General features: G+C 42.4%; 1 protein-coding gene across 3 annotated transcripts in view; it reads left to right on the top strand.

Annotated features, from left to right (window-relative positions):
• The window catches only part of amot (angiomotin), a 30,367-nt gene extending 13,084 nt beyond the window's left edge, over positions 1-17,283 (top strand). The window contains exons 2-14 of one of the 3 annotated variants that reach the window (XM_034684259.1): positions 1,004-1,177; positions 2,700-2,760; positions 5,093-6,101; positions 9,056-9,788; positions 10,076-10,220; positions 11,243-11,335; positions 12,127-12,272; positions 13,132-13,281; positions 13,699-13,895; positions 14,167-14,295; positions 14,830-15,068; positions 15,158-15,412; positions 16,261-17,283. In XM_034684259.1, the coding sequence (XP_034540150.1) occupies positions 2,700-2,760; positions 5,093-6,101; positions 9,056-9,788; positions 10,076-10,220; positions 11,243-11,335; positions 12,127-12,272; positions 13,132-13,281; positions 13,699-13,895; positions 14,167-14,295; positions 14,830-15,068; positions 15,158-15,412; positions 16,261-16,394 (3,291 nt within the window). In that variant the 5' untranslated portion in view covers positions 1,004-1,177 and the 3' untranslated portion in view covers positions 16,395-17,283. Of the gene's footprint in view, positions 1-1,003; positions 1,182-2,699; positions 2,761-5,092; positions 6,102-9,055; positions 9,789-10,075; positions 10,221-11,242; positions 11,336-12,126; positions 12,273-13,131; positions 13,282-13,698; positions 13,896-14,166; positions 14,296-14,829; positions 15,069-15,157; positions 15,413-16,260 lie in introns of all 3 variants that reach the window. The other 2 variants (XM_034684258.1, XM_034684261.1) reach the window with 2 other exon arrangements.
• The last annotated feature ends 3,062 nt before the right edge of the window (positions 17,284-20,345 follow it).

A 20,345-nucleotide genomic window follows, 5' to 3' on the forward strand; every position in this document is an offset into this window, starting at 1 on the left:
TGTGTGTCAGTAGCAGACAGGTACAGCATGACATACATTATCTTAATTTATAAATATTCACAGAATGCAGCTGGCAGATACAGTTTGATATCCGTTATCTTCAGTTATATACTTTCACAGAATGCACAGGCAGGTGCTGCATGGTGTTGTGTTTATCTGAGGTCTCTGCAGCCTTGACATGGAGAGAGTTCTTTTGTGTTCTACAGAGATAATCTCTTTAAGGTAACGTATACATGAGGATACACCCACAGATTCATCATTAAAACACATACAGGCATGTAAATGTTTAAAGCTCTGCTGCTGAATAAACTATTTACATGACGGTGGGTGAGGAGGGGGGATGTTTGAGGGAGAAGGAGGTACAGGGGGGGAGTCATACATCTGGAGGTGATTATTTTTTTTCTTCAGAAGAGGAGGGTTAGTTGAGCTGTCATACTGATCGTCTGACTCACACTCCAACCTTCTGTCCTGTCCTCAAACGCTTAGTGTGTGTGTGACTATGTGTGACTGTGTGTGTGTGTGTGTGTGTGTGTGTGTGTGTGTGTGTGTGTGTGTGTGTGTGTGAATGTCCTTTATACATAAAGAGAATGAGAACTAGTATCCAGTGTTTTGAAAGACGTTTCCCTCCCTAACAATGACACAGAGACACAGGAAACACTCGAGATGATCAGCTGATCACAGCAAGAGACACAAATCAAGGAAAACCTGAACATTTGATAAACAAAGTCTATCAAACCTTTAGAGCTGCACTGATGTCAGCTTTATAGCAAATATCTTGCACACAAAAATCACAACTTCATTGATCTCTGTAATCATCTGACCTGTAGACAACAATATTTTGTTCCTCTGTAAAAAACAGGTTGATTGATCCTCATCCAGGTTTCTCTTTTAAATGTGGTCCAAGGATCGGACTTTAGCTTCTCTATGTGAACGGTCATCATGTAACACAACAACAACAACATGTTTGGTAGATGTTAAACTTTATCTCACTCCCCTCCTGCAGAGCTTCTAACTAAGCCACATCTGAAAGAACCAGAGAACCTCCAGGACTCACAGAGAGGCCAGGACCAGAAGCTGAGTCTAACTTTATCAGCGCCAACCACCTCACTACCCTATCCCTTTATGAGCAGCTCCTGATGCCCCCTGCAGGCAGAGAGCAGCGTGAGCAGCCACACAGGTAGGTATGAGGGGTGGGGGGTGGGGTAAAAAAAAAATTGCCATTTTGTAAAAACTGTACAAAACTGCATAATTAGTAAACGCATGGATTTATACAGACAGACCTGGATCCACACAAACTGGATTGGAGTCATAGAGACTGGAAAGAATTCATAGAGACTGGACTGGACTCATTGAGACTGGACCAGATTCATATATAGGCTGTACTGGTTTGATACAGACTGGACTGGACTTAAAAATACTGGACTGGAATAATACAGACTTGATTTAGATGCATACAGATGCTGGACTGGATTTATGGAGACTTGATTGTATTCAAACAGCTTGGGCTGGATTAATACCGACTGGACTCAAGTTATAGAGACTGAACTGGACTCGTGGAGACTGGTGTTGTACCATGGACTGATAGAGACTGGAACAGATTCATAAAGAGGGTGGACTGGATTAATAGAGACTTGACGGGATTCATGCAGACTTTACTAGATTCATATAGGGACTGGATTGGATTAATTTAGACTTGACTGGATTCAGAAAGTCCGTACTGGATTGATACAGACTGGACCTCACAGGAATTTACTTCTTTTGATCCACAGACTTGAGATCTATGGAAAAAATAAATATAACAAAACAGGGTAAATGTGCATGTGAACTGTGTTTCACCTGTTCTCACCTGTCTGTACCTTGTCAGACATCCTGTCGCAGCTATCTTTCTGTCTGATGTCTGACAGACCTCTGACCTCCTGCTGAGGAGGAAAGAGGTCCTATGAGTTGGTGTTGAACTGCACTAAAAGCAGTTAAAGTATGTTGGAGAGAATGGGGGCTGGGTGGAGGACACACACAGAAACCAGTGTTTGAAAAAAGTACTACTTTCACTAATGTCTCAATGATCAGTGTTAGGTCAATGGGCCACACCCGCCGAAGTTTGGACAGCTGTAAAGGCAGTGATGACAGCTGTCTCCTTTCATGTAGATGTGGAGTTGGTAGCTTAGGTGAGACGGTGTTTGGAGTCTGAACATTGTTGCAGTAAACAGTTAAAGCTCCACTCCTGTTTTCTGCTCCTGAATAAACCTGTGTGTTCCCCTTCGGTCTGAGTTGATCCCTCTCAGCTGATTATCACAGTGTGTTGACATTTAGTTTCTCTGTGTTCTGCTCTCAGTTAGCGAGCCAGCGAACCAGAGCTTTCAGCAGCAGAATTTATATATTTCACAAAACAGCCTAAAGGTGATGGAATAGTTTAGTCTTAAGTGATCATAAACAAGGGGGGTGGTGGTCTGATGATTAAATGACAGGCTGAGTTACTATGTAAGCAAACCAACAGCAGACCAGCCTCATCAGTCTGAAGTTCTCCCGTGTTGAACTCTATGTGGAAAACCAGATTTGGCTCCTGTGTGTGTTTCCTCTGCCCTTACGCCTGCCTCTCCTCATACTTTATTCTTCACGTCTCTTCAGCTGGAAGGGAAGTGACCTGTTGTTGACCACAGCTAACATTTTTTCTCTTGTCTCATGATTTTATTTACCTGCAGATGTTTCGGAAAAAAGCGTCTTCCTCGTTGAGAATGAAAAGGATAACAGAAAGCGCTAGATGTAATAATTTATTTCTTTATTCTGTAGACAGAGGTGTTTAATGTCACAGTTGTTAACATTCAGTGTTGTCAGAAGAAAACATGCTTAGGTATAAATAATAGTTAAAGAGATTTTGCTTCTTCTGCAGTAGCAGGCAAACACTTCATAGTGTTGGAAGCAGTCCACTCAGTCACATGAATCAACAGTTTGAACTTTTATTAACTCAAATAAACCAGCTTTGACTAATCAGGAGAAAATAACCCAGCAGCACAGCTGGTTTTCTTCTGACAACTTTGGATGTAAAACTGAACACACAAGCTCCTGTCTCTTCCTCTTTGTGGATATTTTGAAATCACTGGGTTTTAATTCTTTCTAATGTCATCCTCCTTTTTTTATAGCCACAGTCAGAGGGTTACAGTCTCACATGTTTTCATTGAATAATCTTTCTCCTGTTGTGTGGTCGGTGTGGAAGGATGGAATGGAGTCACTGTGATCCTGTGTGATTATCAGTATCTGACTCTGGTCCTGATTGTGGTCTGACTGACTGACAGATGGGTTTGGGACAGATGTGGTGTGGTACAGTTGTCTGAATACAACACAAAGCTCTGCTGGAGGTTCTAAAATCAAGGCAGATTGATGAAAAATTGCGACAAGGCTGAGGTTAGATCAAAACACATTTTGTATATAACAAAGTTAAAAAAACGAGCGTTAAGAAACACACAGACACATTTTTAAATGGGTCCTTTAAACAGAGGGTTGCATCAAATACTAGCCCAAAGATCCCCGCAGACTGTTGAAATGTATTGAACAGCCTGTCCAGGTGAGGAGCTGATAGGATTTAAGTTCAGTATTTTTGTTATTAGCTGTGTTTGTCACTTTGCAGTATTTCCAGCATCACTGTTTCCATAGACTCTAAATGATGTGATCTGATTCAGACGTGTTTTTATATCAAGCATTTAATCTGGATTAACCATTCTAAACACAGCTGTTTAGCGGGTCTAATCTTCTGGATATGAATGTTTTAGTTAATGATAAAATTCTGACTTTTAGGCTCATAAGCACAGATCAAGCTCTTCCAGAGTTCTTTGATTTGGTCGATAGTTCGGTGGATTCCAGCTTTGTTCAACTTTTCATAAACTTGTTAGAACAACTCAGTGTTTCTATTTTTGGACCATGAAGTTGTCCAGCAATCCTAAGCTCTGCTCCCGCCTTATTACTATCCAAGTCAGCAGTAACAAAAGCGGAAACTTGTCAAGTCACGTTGAGCAAACAAGCTCAGTAAGGATGATTTTACATCAACCAGGAAGAAATTATCAGAATGAGTGTTACCTAGATATTGACCAGAATGATAAACATCATAAACCGCCCCTTTGAACGGAATTGTTGTTCTGATCAGGCTATGTGATTATTAGTGCTCCTTGTGAACACAGCCACTGATTCATCCAGGATCTAATGTCAGATATGGGAATTGTGAGACTGTAAGGATCTGTGGTTTTTAATGGTTGATATAGCAGAGTCATCGGCATGTAGAAGAATAAACACATCATAAATATAAAAATCCAGGAGTCGCCATGTTTATATGAAACCAAAGGGGGCTTAGAGGGAAGCCTTGTGGGAAGCCACAAAACAAAGAAACATTAAAAGAGTTTTGAAAAGTTACTGATAACCAGCATGACAGAAAACACTATGATGGAGAGCTATCACCTGTTGCTGGGTCCTGATAGTAAGCTAACCTCAGTGAAACACTGGGTCTTAGTCTCAAAGACAAATGGTCTTTAACTGGGTCATCAGCAGCAGTAATTTTCTAATCTCTCTGGAACACATGAAAGTTTTACTGTCATGCACTGTGTCCATACCTGAATGTTAAAAATCAGACATCAGCTCCTCTACACTGCTGTCTTCAGACACTGTATCTGCCACTCAGTCATCAGACCTCAGCAGCTTCAGTGCTAACAATGCTAACCTGTCCTGCTCCTGTAGGCTAAAAACATAACTTCAGTCTAAGACACCTTGTTCAGTCATCACACAGCCGTCACAGTCTTCACTCTCTCATATCTCTGTTTGGTGGTTTCAGCCTGTCCCATCATGCAACACTTCTTTTTCCTGGGCTTTTAGGGTTGGGGGAGGGAGGCCTTGAGGTATACGGGAGACTTCAGTGTTTCCTGTCTCTGTATCTGGGCTCTCACCTGATCGTATGTCTCTGAAATAACATCACAACCTTCACTTTGATAAAACTCTGATTCCCTCTGACACACTGCCTCCCCTTCCTCCTTCCCTTTATCTTTCTCCTCCCCTCTTCATCCCCTCCTTCTTCTCCTTCTCCTCTCCATCTCCTTCCTCAACCTCCTCTTAGGGAGCATTGACCGTGGCCGAAGTTTGTCCTTCCATGAGGTGCGTAGTCAGCGGGAGGCAGAGATGAGGGCCGCGGCAGAGGACTCCTCCAACAGCAGCAGCAGTGTGGGAGGCGGAGGAGGAGGTGGCAGCAGTACCGTCTTGCAGCGCCTCCTGCAGGAGCAGATGAACCGCAACTATGTGTTGCAACAACAACAACAACAACAACAACAGCAGCAACAACAACAACAAGGAGGGGGAGGTGGAGCAGGTTACTCGGTCAGCCTTCCTGATGATCACTCCATGACCCCCCACATCGCCCGGCAGGAGCCCCAGGGACAGGAGCTGCAGACGGATAGTGGTGTGGAGAAGTTGGGCTCCTCTAGAGGAGGTGGAGGGAGCAGTGGAGGAGGTTTAGGGACCGGAGGTGGGGGAGGCAGCCAAGGAGGTGGGAGTTTCCAGGGGCAGTGTCAGAACCCTGAGGACCTCCCTACATATGAGGAGGCCAAAGTACAGTCTCAGTATTTCCGTGGTCATGGTCCCCCACCTCCTCAGCCTCTGCAGCAGAACAACCAGCAGCCTCCCCACCCCGCCTCAGTGGGCGCCGCCTTCTATGTCACTGGTATGACGAATGCCAAGGTGCGCACCGAGGGTCGCCCCACTGTACAGCGGGTCAGCGGAGCAGGGAAGGTGCATCAGGACGACGGACTGAAGGATCTAAAGCAGGGACATGTTCGCTCTCTCAGTGAACGTCTGATGCAGCTCTCCCTCGCCACAAGTGGCGTCAAGGCTCACGCCCCCGTCACCAGTGCCCCACTCTCCCCCCTGTTGCCCCCTCCAGGGCCGCCAGGTGACTATTACAAGCCACAGCATCGCGGCCCACCTCCGGACTACCCCTTCAAAGGAATGGGCTCCCCCTCCAAACAACAGGACTCAGGAGGACATTTTTACCAGGAGCAGAGAGGGAGGGAGCACTCCAGGGAGGTGCCCCATGTCCGATACCAGCCCCCACCCGAGTATGGCTCCTTCAGGTGAGCAGCCATACACATGTTTTTACTTGAAATATTCAAAAATGTGATACAAAATGGTTACCATGAAATCAAAAGTCATCTCAACAAAATAAAAAAACTACATGTGTGTGTTTGAATCGAAAGGGTGTGTTTGACAGATAATGTATGGGGACTGTCCACCCACTCACTATATATTATCCCCTTTATCACCTGGCTACCAACTGAAGACAAGTTGACACAAAATATTGATCAGTGCTGCTGAAATTTTGAGCATCCAACACTTTATTTTGTTTGACATGGTGAATATTGATGCAGCAGTTTTAGGTGGAAATTTAATTATATGAAAAGAAAACAACATTTTCAATATGAACAGTAATTGACAAAAAAGAATTTTCCTTCATGTCGGTTGATGTGATTTGTTATTTTCCACATGGTCATTTTTAAACTGAGTAGATTAACGTAAATCATATGATAAAAATAAACAGGCTAACACTTTGATTAAAGAAAGTAGTAGTTTTTTGGATATTAATCTTAACTTACCCACCCTGCATGGCAAAATAAAACCATATAAGGTATAACATTGTTAAAATATATATAAAGTTGAAATTGTTTCATTTATCACATTTATTCCAGTGGAAGAGCATCAGAGAGGGTATTTTATCCGATTCTATTCACAAAGGGCACCTACAAGGGCACATTATGTAAGGGACGCTTAGCGGGTGGTTATAGGAAATAGAACTGCAACAGGGTGAGACAAGAGACCCTGACATAAAGCGCCTGAACTTTTTTCCACAGATTGATTTGACATGACGTGGGATCTGTTTGCCTCTGGACTTGCTCATGTTAGACTAAGTTAATAATCATTGTCAAGAAGTTGTCAATGGGTTTTGATCAATCAGAATTACAAACCCAGTTAATAATACATTGTATTCACTAGAAAGGCATCCAGAGGGCATTTCCTAAGTTTTATTGACTGGAGGAACATCTAGAGAGCACTTTTTGTTTACATTTATTTCAGTCGAAGGTCTTCCAGAGGGCTCTTTTGATGTTTCATTCACCAGAGGGCAACCACAGTGGGCAAACGTTGTATCCACTACAGGGGCATCCAAGAGGGCACTTGTAGAATTTATTTTCAATGCACTTGGACACCATGGCCCCCCCAAAATACACCACTGTTACAACCACCACCACAGCACAAACACACACAGTGCAAAGGCACACTCAGCACAAACAATCTCATTGTAAAAGTCAACTTGAAAATGATTCAAACAGTGACAAAGAGAAATGAACAAGAACTCGGTCAGTGTTTCGGTAAATGACGATAATAATCATGATGATGATGATGATGATGATGATGATGAAGGATCCTGTTGGACCTGTTTCATCCTCTTTACCTGGAAGGAACCAGATTCACACAGACATGAATACCGCAGGATTTAAATCATCAGGCAGGACAAGTCAGGACTCGATCGGCTCAGTTCTGATGACGTTTCTTTTTTTTCAGGATAAAGGCAGGAATGTTAGCTCCTAATAGAGCCGGTTTGCAGAGGGTGTTTTCCCACATTACTGAGACAGACAGACAGGTGAATCAGTCAGACAGGTGAATCAGGCCAACAAGAGGTTCACACGTTAGTAAAGCATGTACATGTGCAACTTTAGATTACGTTTTATAAGAGGAGTGTTCAATAGATTAATCTGTTATACAAAGAGGGTGTGTTTTGGTATTTGTTCTTTATTATAATGTTATTTCTGAGTTGATTCATACATTTAAAATCCCACTTGCCAGCAGTGGTAGCTGGTGCATTTTTCTTGTATGCTTCCTTCGTGCATGTTTTTTTTTTTAATTTTTTTTTAGCTTTTTAAGTGTTTTGAGTTGCTCAATCAACACAGTGTGATACTGATTTTTGAAAAAGGAGGCATGAATGGAGGCAGATAAAGCATAAGCATCACTTTATGCTATTTACCAAGCCTTTTTAATGAAACAGCTCCTTAAAAACAACACTGTCGTTGGAATGCTGTTTAAATTCAGGTTTACAGATCTCCTTTCAAGCAGTATTATGTTCAAACTTTACTGAGCTTTCTTCCTGTATTTCATAAATCTTCCTCTCTGACTCCAGCCGTAAACTTTTTCCTAAGGTTGAACCACTCACTCCTGCATAAAGGACTGCGATTTACCACGCCACTACATGCCTTGCTCTTAATGTCTCAGATAAAGGGGCGTTGCCCCCAGTGGCTCCTTTCTCTTGTATTGACAAGGAGCGAATGCACAGTGCAACTAATAACAATAGTCAATGAAGGCCTGAGGGTGCAAATTAATGCAGCCCAGATCACAAACATGTGAATGATCAGTAAATTCAAACCAGTAGAACTTTTTTAACTTTTTTAATCTACATAAATATTCACCTTGTTCTTTCAAAAAAAAATTCTTCCATCCCTTTTTAACTCATATTCGTCTCCTCATGGAGAGTGGTGGAGTGCTGCCCTCGTGCCCTCTATTGACCAGCTGCCACTGCTCATCAGTAGAATCCTGAGATTATTTCAGTTCTGTTCACTACTCTTCCCTCCCTGACTCTTACTTATGCTTTAAGTGTGAGCATTTGCACTTTGTGATATAATGGTCTCCAACTGCGTCAAAAGTGACCATATGTGATCAGATCCCACCTTCCTGCTCTGTATGCAAATAAACACAGAGCTCCATTCACCCTCATCAGCCTTAAAAATCATCAAATTACAACAAAAAAGGTGTGACACGGAGAGGGAGAGAGCAGCACTCACATGGAGCAGGAGGGACAGAGGAGCAGGTGATCATGTGACCACCTACACACTGTTTGTGGAATGAGTGATGGGATCTGTCCTCACACCTGTATCACTCTCATCTGTCATAAAAAAAACACACCTGCATCAGTCACATCTGTGATAATTATCACACCTGTTTCAGTCACACCTGTAATAATGTCGCTCTATTCTCTACTCAGGTCCAGTAAGGAGGGTTCCCTTCATTCCCAAAGAACCCTCCACCAGCACAGTCCCACCTCCTCCGTCACCTCTGTAGGCTCCTTGTCTCGCACTCAGTCCTCCACCCTAAGCAGCATGCTCAGTGCCTCACACTCCTCACATCCCTCCTTCCCCCACCAGCACCCCCACATCCAGGGGGAGCCTTACCCCTCCATGGGGCCTCGCAGTGCTCAGGGTCCTGGCCCTCACCCGGGAGGAGACAGCTTCACCATGGGGTCTGTACACTCTGCTCAACCCAGAGGTCATGTTTTAGCTCATGACCCATACGGCTCCACCCCCAGGATGCACCATCACCAACAGCAGCAGCAGCAGCAGCAGCAGCAGCAGCATCAGCAGCAGCAGCATCAGCAGCATCAACAGCAGCTTCAGTACCAACAGCAACTACAACTACAACAACAACACCAACAACAACAACAACAACACCAACAACAACAACAGCAACAACAACTACAACAACAACAACAGCAGCAACAACAACAGCAACAGCAGTTCACAGCTAACCCCCCTCCTATGCTCCAGCCCCCAGTCCAGGCCTCACATTTCCCCCACCCACAGTCCTATTCCCACCCGCAGGGGGAGCCCTACGCTATGATGGCCCGCGCACACCAAATGGTGGACGTGCTGACGGAGGAGAATAGGATGCTGAGACAAGAGATGGAAGTTTGCCGCGACAAAGTCACCAAGCTGCACAAGGTAGAGTGCACACATGAAGGCATGAATACATGAACACGTAAAAACATGAATACATGAACACACAACAAAAAAATTTGTCTGAATACCTTGCATCCAACAATATTGTATTGCACAGTGTTTACAGTATCCACAGTGTATTTACTGTGTACAGTTATTGTAATCAGAGCAATCATCACCTGCACACACTCTTTGATCCTTGCCCACAGTTTGCAATTAATGCCGATAATATGCAAGCAATAATATATAATACCATGATATGACTCAGTAATTTCACTGTATTCTCACAGCTGGAAACTGAGATCCAACTGGTGTCAGAGGCCTATGAAAACCTGGCAAAGTCCTCCTCTAAGAGGGAGTCGCTGGAAAAAACCATGAGGAACAAGCTGGAGCTGGAGGTCCGCCGCCTGCACGATTTCAACAGGGACCTCCGAGGTGAGGGGGGCTGCTAACATGTGTGTTTGCTATCACTATCAAACAGGTGGAAGGGCCGACAGGTTAAACATTTTTAGATATAAGCAGGGGCGTATCCAGAGGGTTGGCATGGGCCTCTTTAAAATTTGATTGAAAAAATCCTTAACTATGATTGGCCGTTTGTCTTGTCAGAGGAGGAAATTGTGTTAAAATATATCTGGGCTGTGCTGCAACAGTAGCTTTCTTTGCATTTAAATGTAGCACATTTTCTTTGTTGGTACTTCAAGTTGAAGGAAAACTACTTTCATATGACAGGTGCATAGAAGAGGAAGGACTGGAATCAGTCATTCTGACTGTAGAAACAAGCCCTTCCATTCAGAGTCATGTTACACACTGTTAGAAATGCGGTTCTTCTGACCAATAAGGTAAACATGTCACAGTAGAATTCTGTTTCTCATCCTGAGTCATATTTGAAAATATAATGACTAATGGGCACAAAAATATGTACTTTTCAGAAGTATTCCTCAAAAGGTAGAGTGAGTTTTTTTGTATCAGAATGTGAGAAGTGTTTGGCGGGCCACTTGTTGAAGTATCCCTGGGTGAAACTCTGTGTGAATGTGGTCAGTTTAGTTTGTGATAGCGAGTCTGGTGCAAAGCTTCCTCTTCGAGCAGTGTGGGAATAACAACCTGAGCCTGTCAGTGACATGAAAAAGAACTGTTAGTGGACACACTATAAACAAGAGCAAGAATTACATTACAGCCTGTTTCAATGCTGAAGGATGAACTAATGTACTGCTGACATTTAAAAAAAAAAAAAGCATTTGTTATTATAACTTATGAGTCATGTAGACTCAAATATATATAAACCCTCCTCCTCCTGTTGCAGTCTCTGATTGTGATCCCATCATGCTGTTGAAGTGAGTGAGTGTTACAGTCATGTCCCTCCTCTATTGTCAGATGAAAACATCATATCTTCATCATGTTTGTGTGTGTGTGTGTTTGTGTGTGCGTGTGTGCGTGTGTTCTGTGTTTGTTGTCTAAAGAGCGCATGGAGACGGCAAACAAACAGCTGGCTGCTAAAGAGTGTGAGGGCTCAGAGGACAACCGCAAAACCATCTCCCAGCTTCTGACACAGAGTGAGAAGCACACACACACACACACACACACACACACACACACACACACACACACACACACACACACACACACACACACACACACACACACACACACACACCTGCACACCTGCACACCTGCACACCTGCACACGGACACTCACACACACACAGTTGCCAGTCTGCATAGAGAGCCATAGCCATTACTAATAGCCCACCTTAGTATTTAATATGAAGACTAAAAACAGAGAAGTGAATTAGATATGAACTAAAGAAGGACAGTACTCCTGTTCTCTTAACAGTGTGTTTGATGATTGTATGTTACGGTATTATATGGTCATAGTTACAATATATCACATATACTCAAAGTGTATCTAAAATGAAAAGAAATAAAACAAAATCTGAGAAGACTATCATAAAACAGCTGTAACATTTGCATGGCATTTAAAATTCAATTAAAATACTATTTCTATAGCAGCATAAACAGCACTAAAATAAATGATCAAATAAAATAAAGCAGGTTTGTATGTGTGATCCATGTTTTATCTGTTTCTTCCGTGGCATTTTTAAAAGTTTTCCCAACTGCTTACTCAGCAACCTGTGTGTTTAGGAAGAGGCTAACAGCTATTACAGGATCAGTCTAACAACAAACAATCTTCCGTCTGTCTTCTCAGAATCAAACTTAATACCTTTTATAGAAACGACCACCTGACAAAAACTCACAGTAATAATGTCTTCACTGTATTCACATGTTTACTATAGTTATGTGTTCCCTGTGTTCTTCTATTAACCTTGTTCATCTTTGCACTTAGATAAGGAGACTCAGCGTGAGAAGGAGAAGCTGGAGATGGAGTTGAGTGCTCTTCGCTCCACCACGGAGGATCAGAGGAGACACATCGAGATCAGAGACCAGGCACTTAATAACGCTCAGGCCAAAGTTGTCAAACTGGAGGAGGAGGTACTGGTTGTACTGGTTTATACTGTTCATTCTGGTTCATACTGTTTATTATGGTTTAAACATTTCTTACTGGTATGTGCATCTTGTATTGTTTACACATTCTTCTTACATGTTTTGACAGGCGTTATACTGAATATAACTGGTTTAATGAGGTTTTCACTATTTTAATCTGGTTCAACTGGTTGGTGTAGGGCTTGAACTGGTAAAATATACAGGACTTTACTGTTTTGTTTGGGGTTAGTACTTTTTATCAGGATTATTTTTGATGTTTTGTTTGTAAGGACTTTAAGTTATAGATTCAGGGTTAATACTGGATATTTGAGTAATTTACTTTTTTAATTGGTCTATAGGGGCTAACACTTTTTATACACTGTTCACACAGGGTTTGTAGCTTACACTGGTGAACTCAGGGTTTAACCAGCCTCGAGGAACGTTTTTTTGCACTTCCTCATTGGCTACATTTTTAGAAAGCATCAGGGGAAGTGTGTGGTAAAAGGAGGTATAGAGTTAAAGATAGAAAGAGGACAGAGAGATTGCTGCCCGATTGGTTCAGAAGACAAAAAGGAAGAAAAGAGAATGGGTTTTCAGTACTTAAAAACAAGCAACATCTTAGCAGGAAGAGAAAGAAGAGGGACACTTAGTTTAGTTAAAGTAACTTTTGATCAAATTACTTTTGTTTACCTCAAATCAAAAAGTTAAAAGTTTCTTTAGGATTTTAACTGGTTACTTTTCAGGATTTGTTTCTTCTGCTTATTTAAGTTTATGATTGTTATTTTTCCACTTCGTAACCATTAACATAAAACACAGACAGGATATTAGCATGATGAAAATATGTTATTGGTTGTGTGTTTGTGTGCAGCTAAAGAAGAAGCAGGTGTATGTGGAGAAGGTGGAGAGGATGCAGCAGGCTCTGGCTCAGCTGCAAGCAGCCTGTGAGAAGAGAGAGCAGCTGGAGCATCGCCTACGTACCAGACTGGAGAGAGAGCTGGAGTCTCTGCGCATGCAACAGGTAAATCAAACACACATGCACTCACACACACACACACACACACACACACACACACACACACACACACACACACACACACACACACACACACACACACACACACACACACACACGCATCTTGCACAGTATAGTTTTTCTGGTTTACCATTCTGGGTATTTTCCTGCTCTTTTTTTTCTGATACTTCACGCCTGAGACATAATTTGATTTGGAATGAAACCGAGGGGGCATGCTGCAACAAGTTTGGTTTTCAATTCACAAATTACTCTTCCTCCTGCTGCTCCTCCTCCCTCTCTACCTTTTACCTCTGCATCTTCTTCCACTTTACCTTTTCCCTCTGCTCCTCCTCCTACTGCTCTTCCTTTTGCATCTCCTCTCCCTGTTCCACATCCCCCTACTCATCTCCTTTGTCATTCCAGCGTCAGGGGGGCTCTCAGAGCAGCGGCACACTTCCGGCAGAGTACAATGCCACGGCCCTCATGGAGCACCTGAGGGAGAAGGAAGAGCGGATCCTGGCTCTGGAGGCTGACATGACGAAGTGGGAGCAGAAGTACCTGGAGGAGAGCGTGATGAGGCAGTTTGCTCTAGATGCTGCTGCTTCTGTTGCCACTCAGAGGTGAGTGTAGAAGAAGAGCAGAGGTTTGAGACACTCTTGGAGCATTGAAGATGAAGGTGTTCTCATACTCAGAGTACACCTTACCTACTCTCATGTTTCTAATGTTTGTTTATTTATTCAATATATTTTTCTACATTTTATCCAGTGTATTTGTACAGTTAGATCTATTGTAATGTTACTTGGACTCTTCAGGTGAGACATTCAGGACAGATGTAGTGAGGTTCTTCTGGACACTTGTGTGCTCTAACACAGACTCGTCTCTGTCTCTCAGGGATCGATCAACCACCATCATCTCTCACTCCCCCAGCAGCAGCTACGACACGTCGGTGGAGGCTCGAATCCAGAAAGAGGAGGAAGAAATCCTGATGGCCAACAGGCGCTGTCTGGATATGGAAAGCAGGTGAACTCACTGAGCATGCTCAGACGTGGACGTATGAAGTCCATCAGCAGCCTTTTATTGTGAAGGTTCTCTCCAAAAGTGTTGGTATTGGCTGGAGGTTGTCCATGTTTACAATTAATTCTTGCTCCAATCAGCACTGACGTCACACTGACCTCTGACATGAGCCTTTTTAAGAGTGAGGGGCAGTCTTGGTGGTTTTAAGGCAGCATAACCATTATTTTTTTATCTTTTTTTTTATATTGTTTATGGGCTAACTTTGAGCACAGTACGCTAGCTTAGCTTCATTCCTTAAAAGAAGTTCAAGGAAAACACTTTAATCCCAGATATTGATATTATTAATCCACTGCAAGAGTTAAAATGACGTATCATGTCACATCTCTTGGCGCTGAGACACATGTGGGCAGTAAGGGCTCTCTGACAGGAAAAACGTTGTAATCTGTCTGACTTTGTCACAGAGGCTCGCTCATGTCCCACGTTGTCAGGACACGGTCTCAGGGTTCTTTTAACTTTGGTTCTGTTCTGGTCCTAATCCAGGATCAAGAATCTCCATGCCCAGATCATAGAGAAGGACGCCATGATTAAGGTGCTCCACCAGCGCTCGAGAAAAGAGCCCATCAAGTCTGACGTGCCGTCTGCCATGAGGCCCTCCAAGTCCCTGATGTCCATCTCCAACACAGGGTCAGGGGGTTCAGGACTTCTCTCTCACAGTCTGGGACTCAGCAGCTCCCCAATCACTGAGGAGCGTAAGGACACGAGCTGGAAGGGCAGTCTGGGTAAGGAGGCGAAGCTCAGTAGAGCTCTGATAAGTGACAGCAGCTGATATGGTTACTCTCACATTTGTTCTCTGCTTTGGTGCCTACAGGTGTTCTCCTGGGTCCAGAGTTTCGTACTGAGTCTCTCAGGACTGAATCCATTTCCTCATCCCCCTCCCCGGTGCTCCCCTCCACCCCGATGACGGCAGGTCACTCAAAGACAGGCAGCAGGGACAGCTGCACACAGACAGAGAAGGGCCAGAGCCAGGAGAGCAGTAAACCCAGCACCCCTGCCCTGCAAAGCATGACGCTACCCGCACGCCTGTCCAGCCCCAGTCCAGTCTACATCCCAGACCGGATCACAGGTGAGTCTGAGGTGGACACACTGCACATGAGCAGCAGGTGTGAGCATTATAGAGTCTGGGTAGTCTCACATGGGTTCAGGTATGCAGTGTGGGCCAGATGTAACACTCACAGCAACAGAGACACAGCTTTATTCACAGAGATCCAACATTAATCCACCATGAGTCAGAAACATTCACAGGAGACCAGAATCAGGCTCACTGGAGAGCAGAACCAGACACACTGTTACACTGTATTAAACTCATGATATATATGTCAATATTCAACTGTGTATAATGAACATACATGACAATAACTGACTGTATAGGAGATATGAAATAATAATAGGAGATATGACAATATTAGACTGTATCTGAAATACAAAATTATGATACATATGATAACATTAGACTGCTGTGCAGTGGACATATCTACTGTTATGCCAGTGTTGGTTTGTGCACCTCAACTTCTGAACTACAATCTAAGGAGACTTGAAATTAGTGAGTGAGGCTATTAATCATTAAATCAGCTTAGAGGTTTACAATCAGACTTCTTTTTACAACCAGCTGGACCAGTAAAGAGACTACAGTACGTTTTAATGTCAGTCATGTGGTCTGCAAAATCATCCACACAGGAAACTACATGTTATGTCAGTGCTGTTAATAAGGACCTCATTGTGCCATCTGCAGGCAGATATAAGTCTCATTGGATAAATCATCCTATTCTACACTAAATCACAAATATACAAGCTATCATACCAAGCAACAGGTGGACCTGTGCGATATATACGTAAATAATCAAAGCACTAAATTCAGATTATTACACACCATGAGATTAGGTCAGAGGTCACCATGTTTCTCTCTGTCTGTAGATGTTCCTGGGTATCACAGCAGCACCCTGGAGAGGAGGCTTCCTGTACAGTCCCACCCCCAGCAGCAGGTCCTTCCCCCAGCCTCTACCAGCCAACAGGAAGTGGACAACGACATGGTGGAGATACTCATCTGACCACTTGACTGCCAAACCCCTCACAGATATGAATGATTGGATGGCAGCTCCATCAGACAAACACACACACGTCAGATATTTCTAATGTTTACATTTTATTCACCCTCTGTGTTTCATCCACTCTTCCACTCTTTTCCTGCCTCTTCTTCTTCCTCTTCTTCTGAGAAAGTTCAGACAGCAGGAGAGTGGCGCCCCCTCCTGCCTTATCTCAGCTCTGCAGGTTTCTGAAATGTCAGGTTGTTACTGGAACTTTAAAACACAGTGATGAGGATGGAAAGACAAGAGACACATGGGCAAGCTGGGCTGATACCAAATCCTCCAAGTGAACACACACAAACACACACACACACACACACACACACACACACACACACACACACACACACACACACACACACACACACACACACAGGTGAAGGTGAAGGATTTCTGTCAGTGGTTGCTGCTTTCAGGATTTGTTGTTTCAGACTGCAGCACTATTTCAACACATAGACATGTTAGCTTAGCTTAGCATGTTGCATCTGTTGTCCTGACCTGCAGACAGATGATGATGATGACATTGATGATGATGGTGATTTTAAGTTGTCTGTGTTTGAGGCTGTGAGAGGAAGAAAGCAGCTGAGATGATCGTCAGCTTCATCGGACCAAATGTATCCGCTGTCTCTCTGTTGCATTAATTGCACTAATAATGTTTTACTAATAATGTAATAATGTAATTTCTTTTTGTCATGTTACTTTATATTCATTCTAGTATTTAAGTGTATTTGTGACAGTAGTCAGACATGGCACTAACTGTGTAATAATGTTTTTACATTGTGTCTGTGCTGTAGAGTCCTGTGTTACTCTGCCTTACATTTCCATCTCTCTCAATCAGTGATTAAGGACGTTACTTTGGGTCATTGTTTTATTCCTGGGTTAATCTCTCAGTCCAATCTGGTACTGGAACAAGCATCGCCATCACCAATACTAGTGCTGGGTTATGGTAACCTTTGTGGCACATTGACTTCAGGTAGAAGCTCTGTCATCTACACTCAATTCTTTGAAAGTACAGCTGTCCTTTTCCAGTAGCCCTACTGCCACTCTGAGTCAGACAGAGATAAACAGTGCCCCGAAACACACACAACTATATACACATTACCACAAGCATTATCAAACACACACAACTAAACACAGATAACTGTACACACATCATTATAAACACAGAACTGGACACAAATGAACCATACACTCATTATCATAAACAGACAACTCTACAAACATTACAATACACACATTATCATTCACATAATTTTACACATATCACTATACACACATTGTTGGTCCCACAAGATTATATACACACAACGATAAAAACATGATCTTACACACAGCATTATACACACATAACCATACACCAGTTACCACACACACATTATAATACACACATTATCATATATACATTATCATCCTTTTAAAGTTGTATTTTTTGGAGTATTTATTTGCCTTTAAAGGGCAGGATAGTCAAAGAGAGAGAAGAAACGTGGGGAGTAGAGAGAGGGGGAGGACATGCAGCAAATGGTTGAGGCTGGAATCGACCTGCGTCCCCTGCGACGAGGTCTATAGCCTCTGTACATGGGGCGCGTGCTTAGACCGCCATACACCATTTGTCATACACACATTATCATACACACATCATTTTAAACACATATCTATACATTTATTACCAACCAGTACATAACTAACATAACTATACAAACATTACTATAAACTCATTATAATACAGACTTTGATATATCTACATTATCATACATACATCATACACCCACCGTTATACATACAATACTGTTTACACATTACCACACACACAGTATTATACACACATCATTTTATACACACACAATACAATTATATGTATATTATATAATATATGTAAAATAATATATAATATAATACTATACAAATACATATGTACACATTACTTACATTACTATGCACATATTACTGTCAACACATTTTCACACATACATTAATATCTACAAACATTTCAAATGCTGTATTCCAGAAACACATCAGTGTTTTTCTAATATTTAGAGAAAATCCTCATATGGACCAAAGCTCGTGTCTGAGCATTAGGGGTCAAAGGTCAAGGTGGAGTGCTACAATACAGTCTCTGACAGGAAGGTGTCTGATGATACACCAGGAGACAGAGATAATGATTCATGTAGAGATCACATTAAGAAAAATATCCTTCATTTGGCAAACACTAAACATTTAAAAAGGTGATCAGACTTAAAATAACTCTGTTAGAGTGTTGGCCAACTGAAGTCAAAGTGCTGCAAAAGTCTACGTTAATGAACTGTTTTCTGGACCAAACCTTTTATCAGCAGAGGTTCACATTCATTCATTCATTATTAGCATTTCAATCCTTCAAAAAACAGAACCAAGATGAAGGGGAGTCATCCTTCAGTATTTCAGTCATAAAATCTCACATGTTATTTGTATAGATTGGTGAGAGTCTGCTGATAGAGTCTGCTGAGGGTTGAGGGTGAAGCAGCCTTAGACTGTCTGCATGTTACATGACTCTTAGACTCAGTTCGCTGCCATCACCCTGTTAAGATTCAATACCAAGCTGACCAGGTTAGCGTTACTATACACTATGCATAGTGGAGTGTTGATGACTGTGAATGTCTTCCATTGTTTTAATGATCTTTGACCAAAGGTTACAGAATGGATTGGTACTCATCCCTGTAAACAAAATGCTTGAATATATTAAACTGTTTTGAGATATGCAGTCTGGACATCAGCTGAAATACACCCCACCTCCAATCCACCTCCATTTCAACCAGTCTGTTGTAAAACAGGATTGTACTCTGAGATTCTAAACAGATTGGTGTTTAACAAAATCTGCAAAGTTTTACAGCATGTAATGTATCTATGAGTTATTTAACAATAGTGCAGATGCTTCAAGCAGCTCTGGAGCAACAACACTAACAATCCTCTGTTAAATCAAGATCATCCGAGCCTCTGATTAGTCTAATGTGTTTCAGTAATATATGTTACTTTTTGAGTTTCAAGTTAAGTTTTCCACTAAACCAAAAATTTTGGACCAAAGAAACTAGGAAGGCCACTTAACCTTTGAATTACAACTAAGCAACAGCAGCAGTGTCAGCACTTACAATGACTGTTTCCAGCAATAACACAACCAGCAACAGTTTAAGTATAGGGTAAATTACAATGGATAGGTGGTTATGCAAATAAGAGACAACAAGGCCCGACGCAAAGCAAGCAGAGAATAATGTGTTTCCCACAGTGTCAACAGGCAGAGATGAAATGTGCTGGACTCTTTTCCTGAGACTGATTTGATGTCGTGTGAGATCTGGTGGTCTCAGTTGTTGTGAATTACTTACTGTGGTTATAGGATTTCAACCAATCAGAAAAGAGTATAAAACACAGCGGGGTGATTAGTGAGAAAGTGGGTTAATAACCAGCATTGCAACCTGCTATGAGTTTTTCAATCAGGAGAAACACACTGATTTTCCAGTAAGTGTGTGTGAGGAATGAGGACCACTGCTTAACTCCCTCAGCAAAATGAGTTAGGTTATGTGTGAGTGTGTGTGTCTGTTTGAGTGTGTGTGTGTGTGTGTGTGTGTGTGTGTGTGTGTGTGTGTGTGTGTGTGTGTGTGTGTGTGTGTGTATTCACTTGAAAGCCTGGTTAATGTCCTGGTTCAGATGTGTAATTTGTTTTCACAGAGTCACTGTTTGTATAGTGTTTTTCCATCACCAGCTGATTGTGTGCCCTCCAAACTGAGTGGAAAATAAATTCCACATGATGCTTTGCAAACTGAGGCAGTTAAACATGCAACAGGACTACTGGTATGGGGAAATGCCCAAATCATGTAACCTGTTGGATTCTATCAGTATAATCTGAAGTAAGAGAAATGTATATACAGTATATCTCATTAGAAGATGGTG

Source organism: Notolabrus celidotus, chromosome 5 (assembly GCF_009762535.1).
Source record: "Notolabrus celidotus isolate fNotCel1 chromosome 5, fNotCel1.pri, whole genome shotgun sequence".
In the NCBI taxonomy this organism is placed as follows: domain Eukaryota; kingdom Metazoa; phylum Chordata; class Actinopteri; order Labriformes; family Labridae; genus Notolabrus; species Notolabrus celidotus.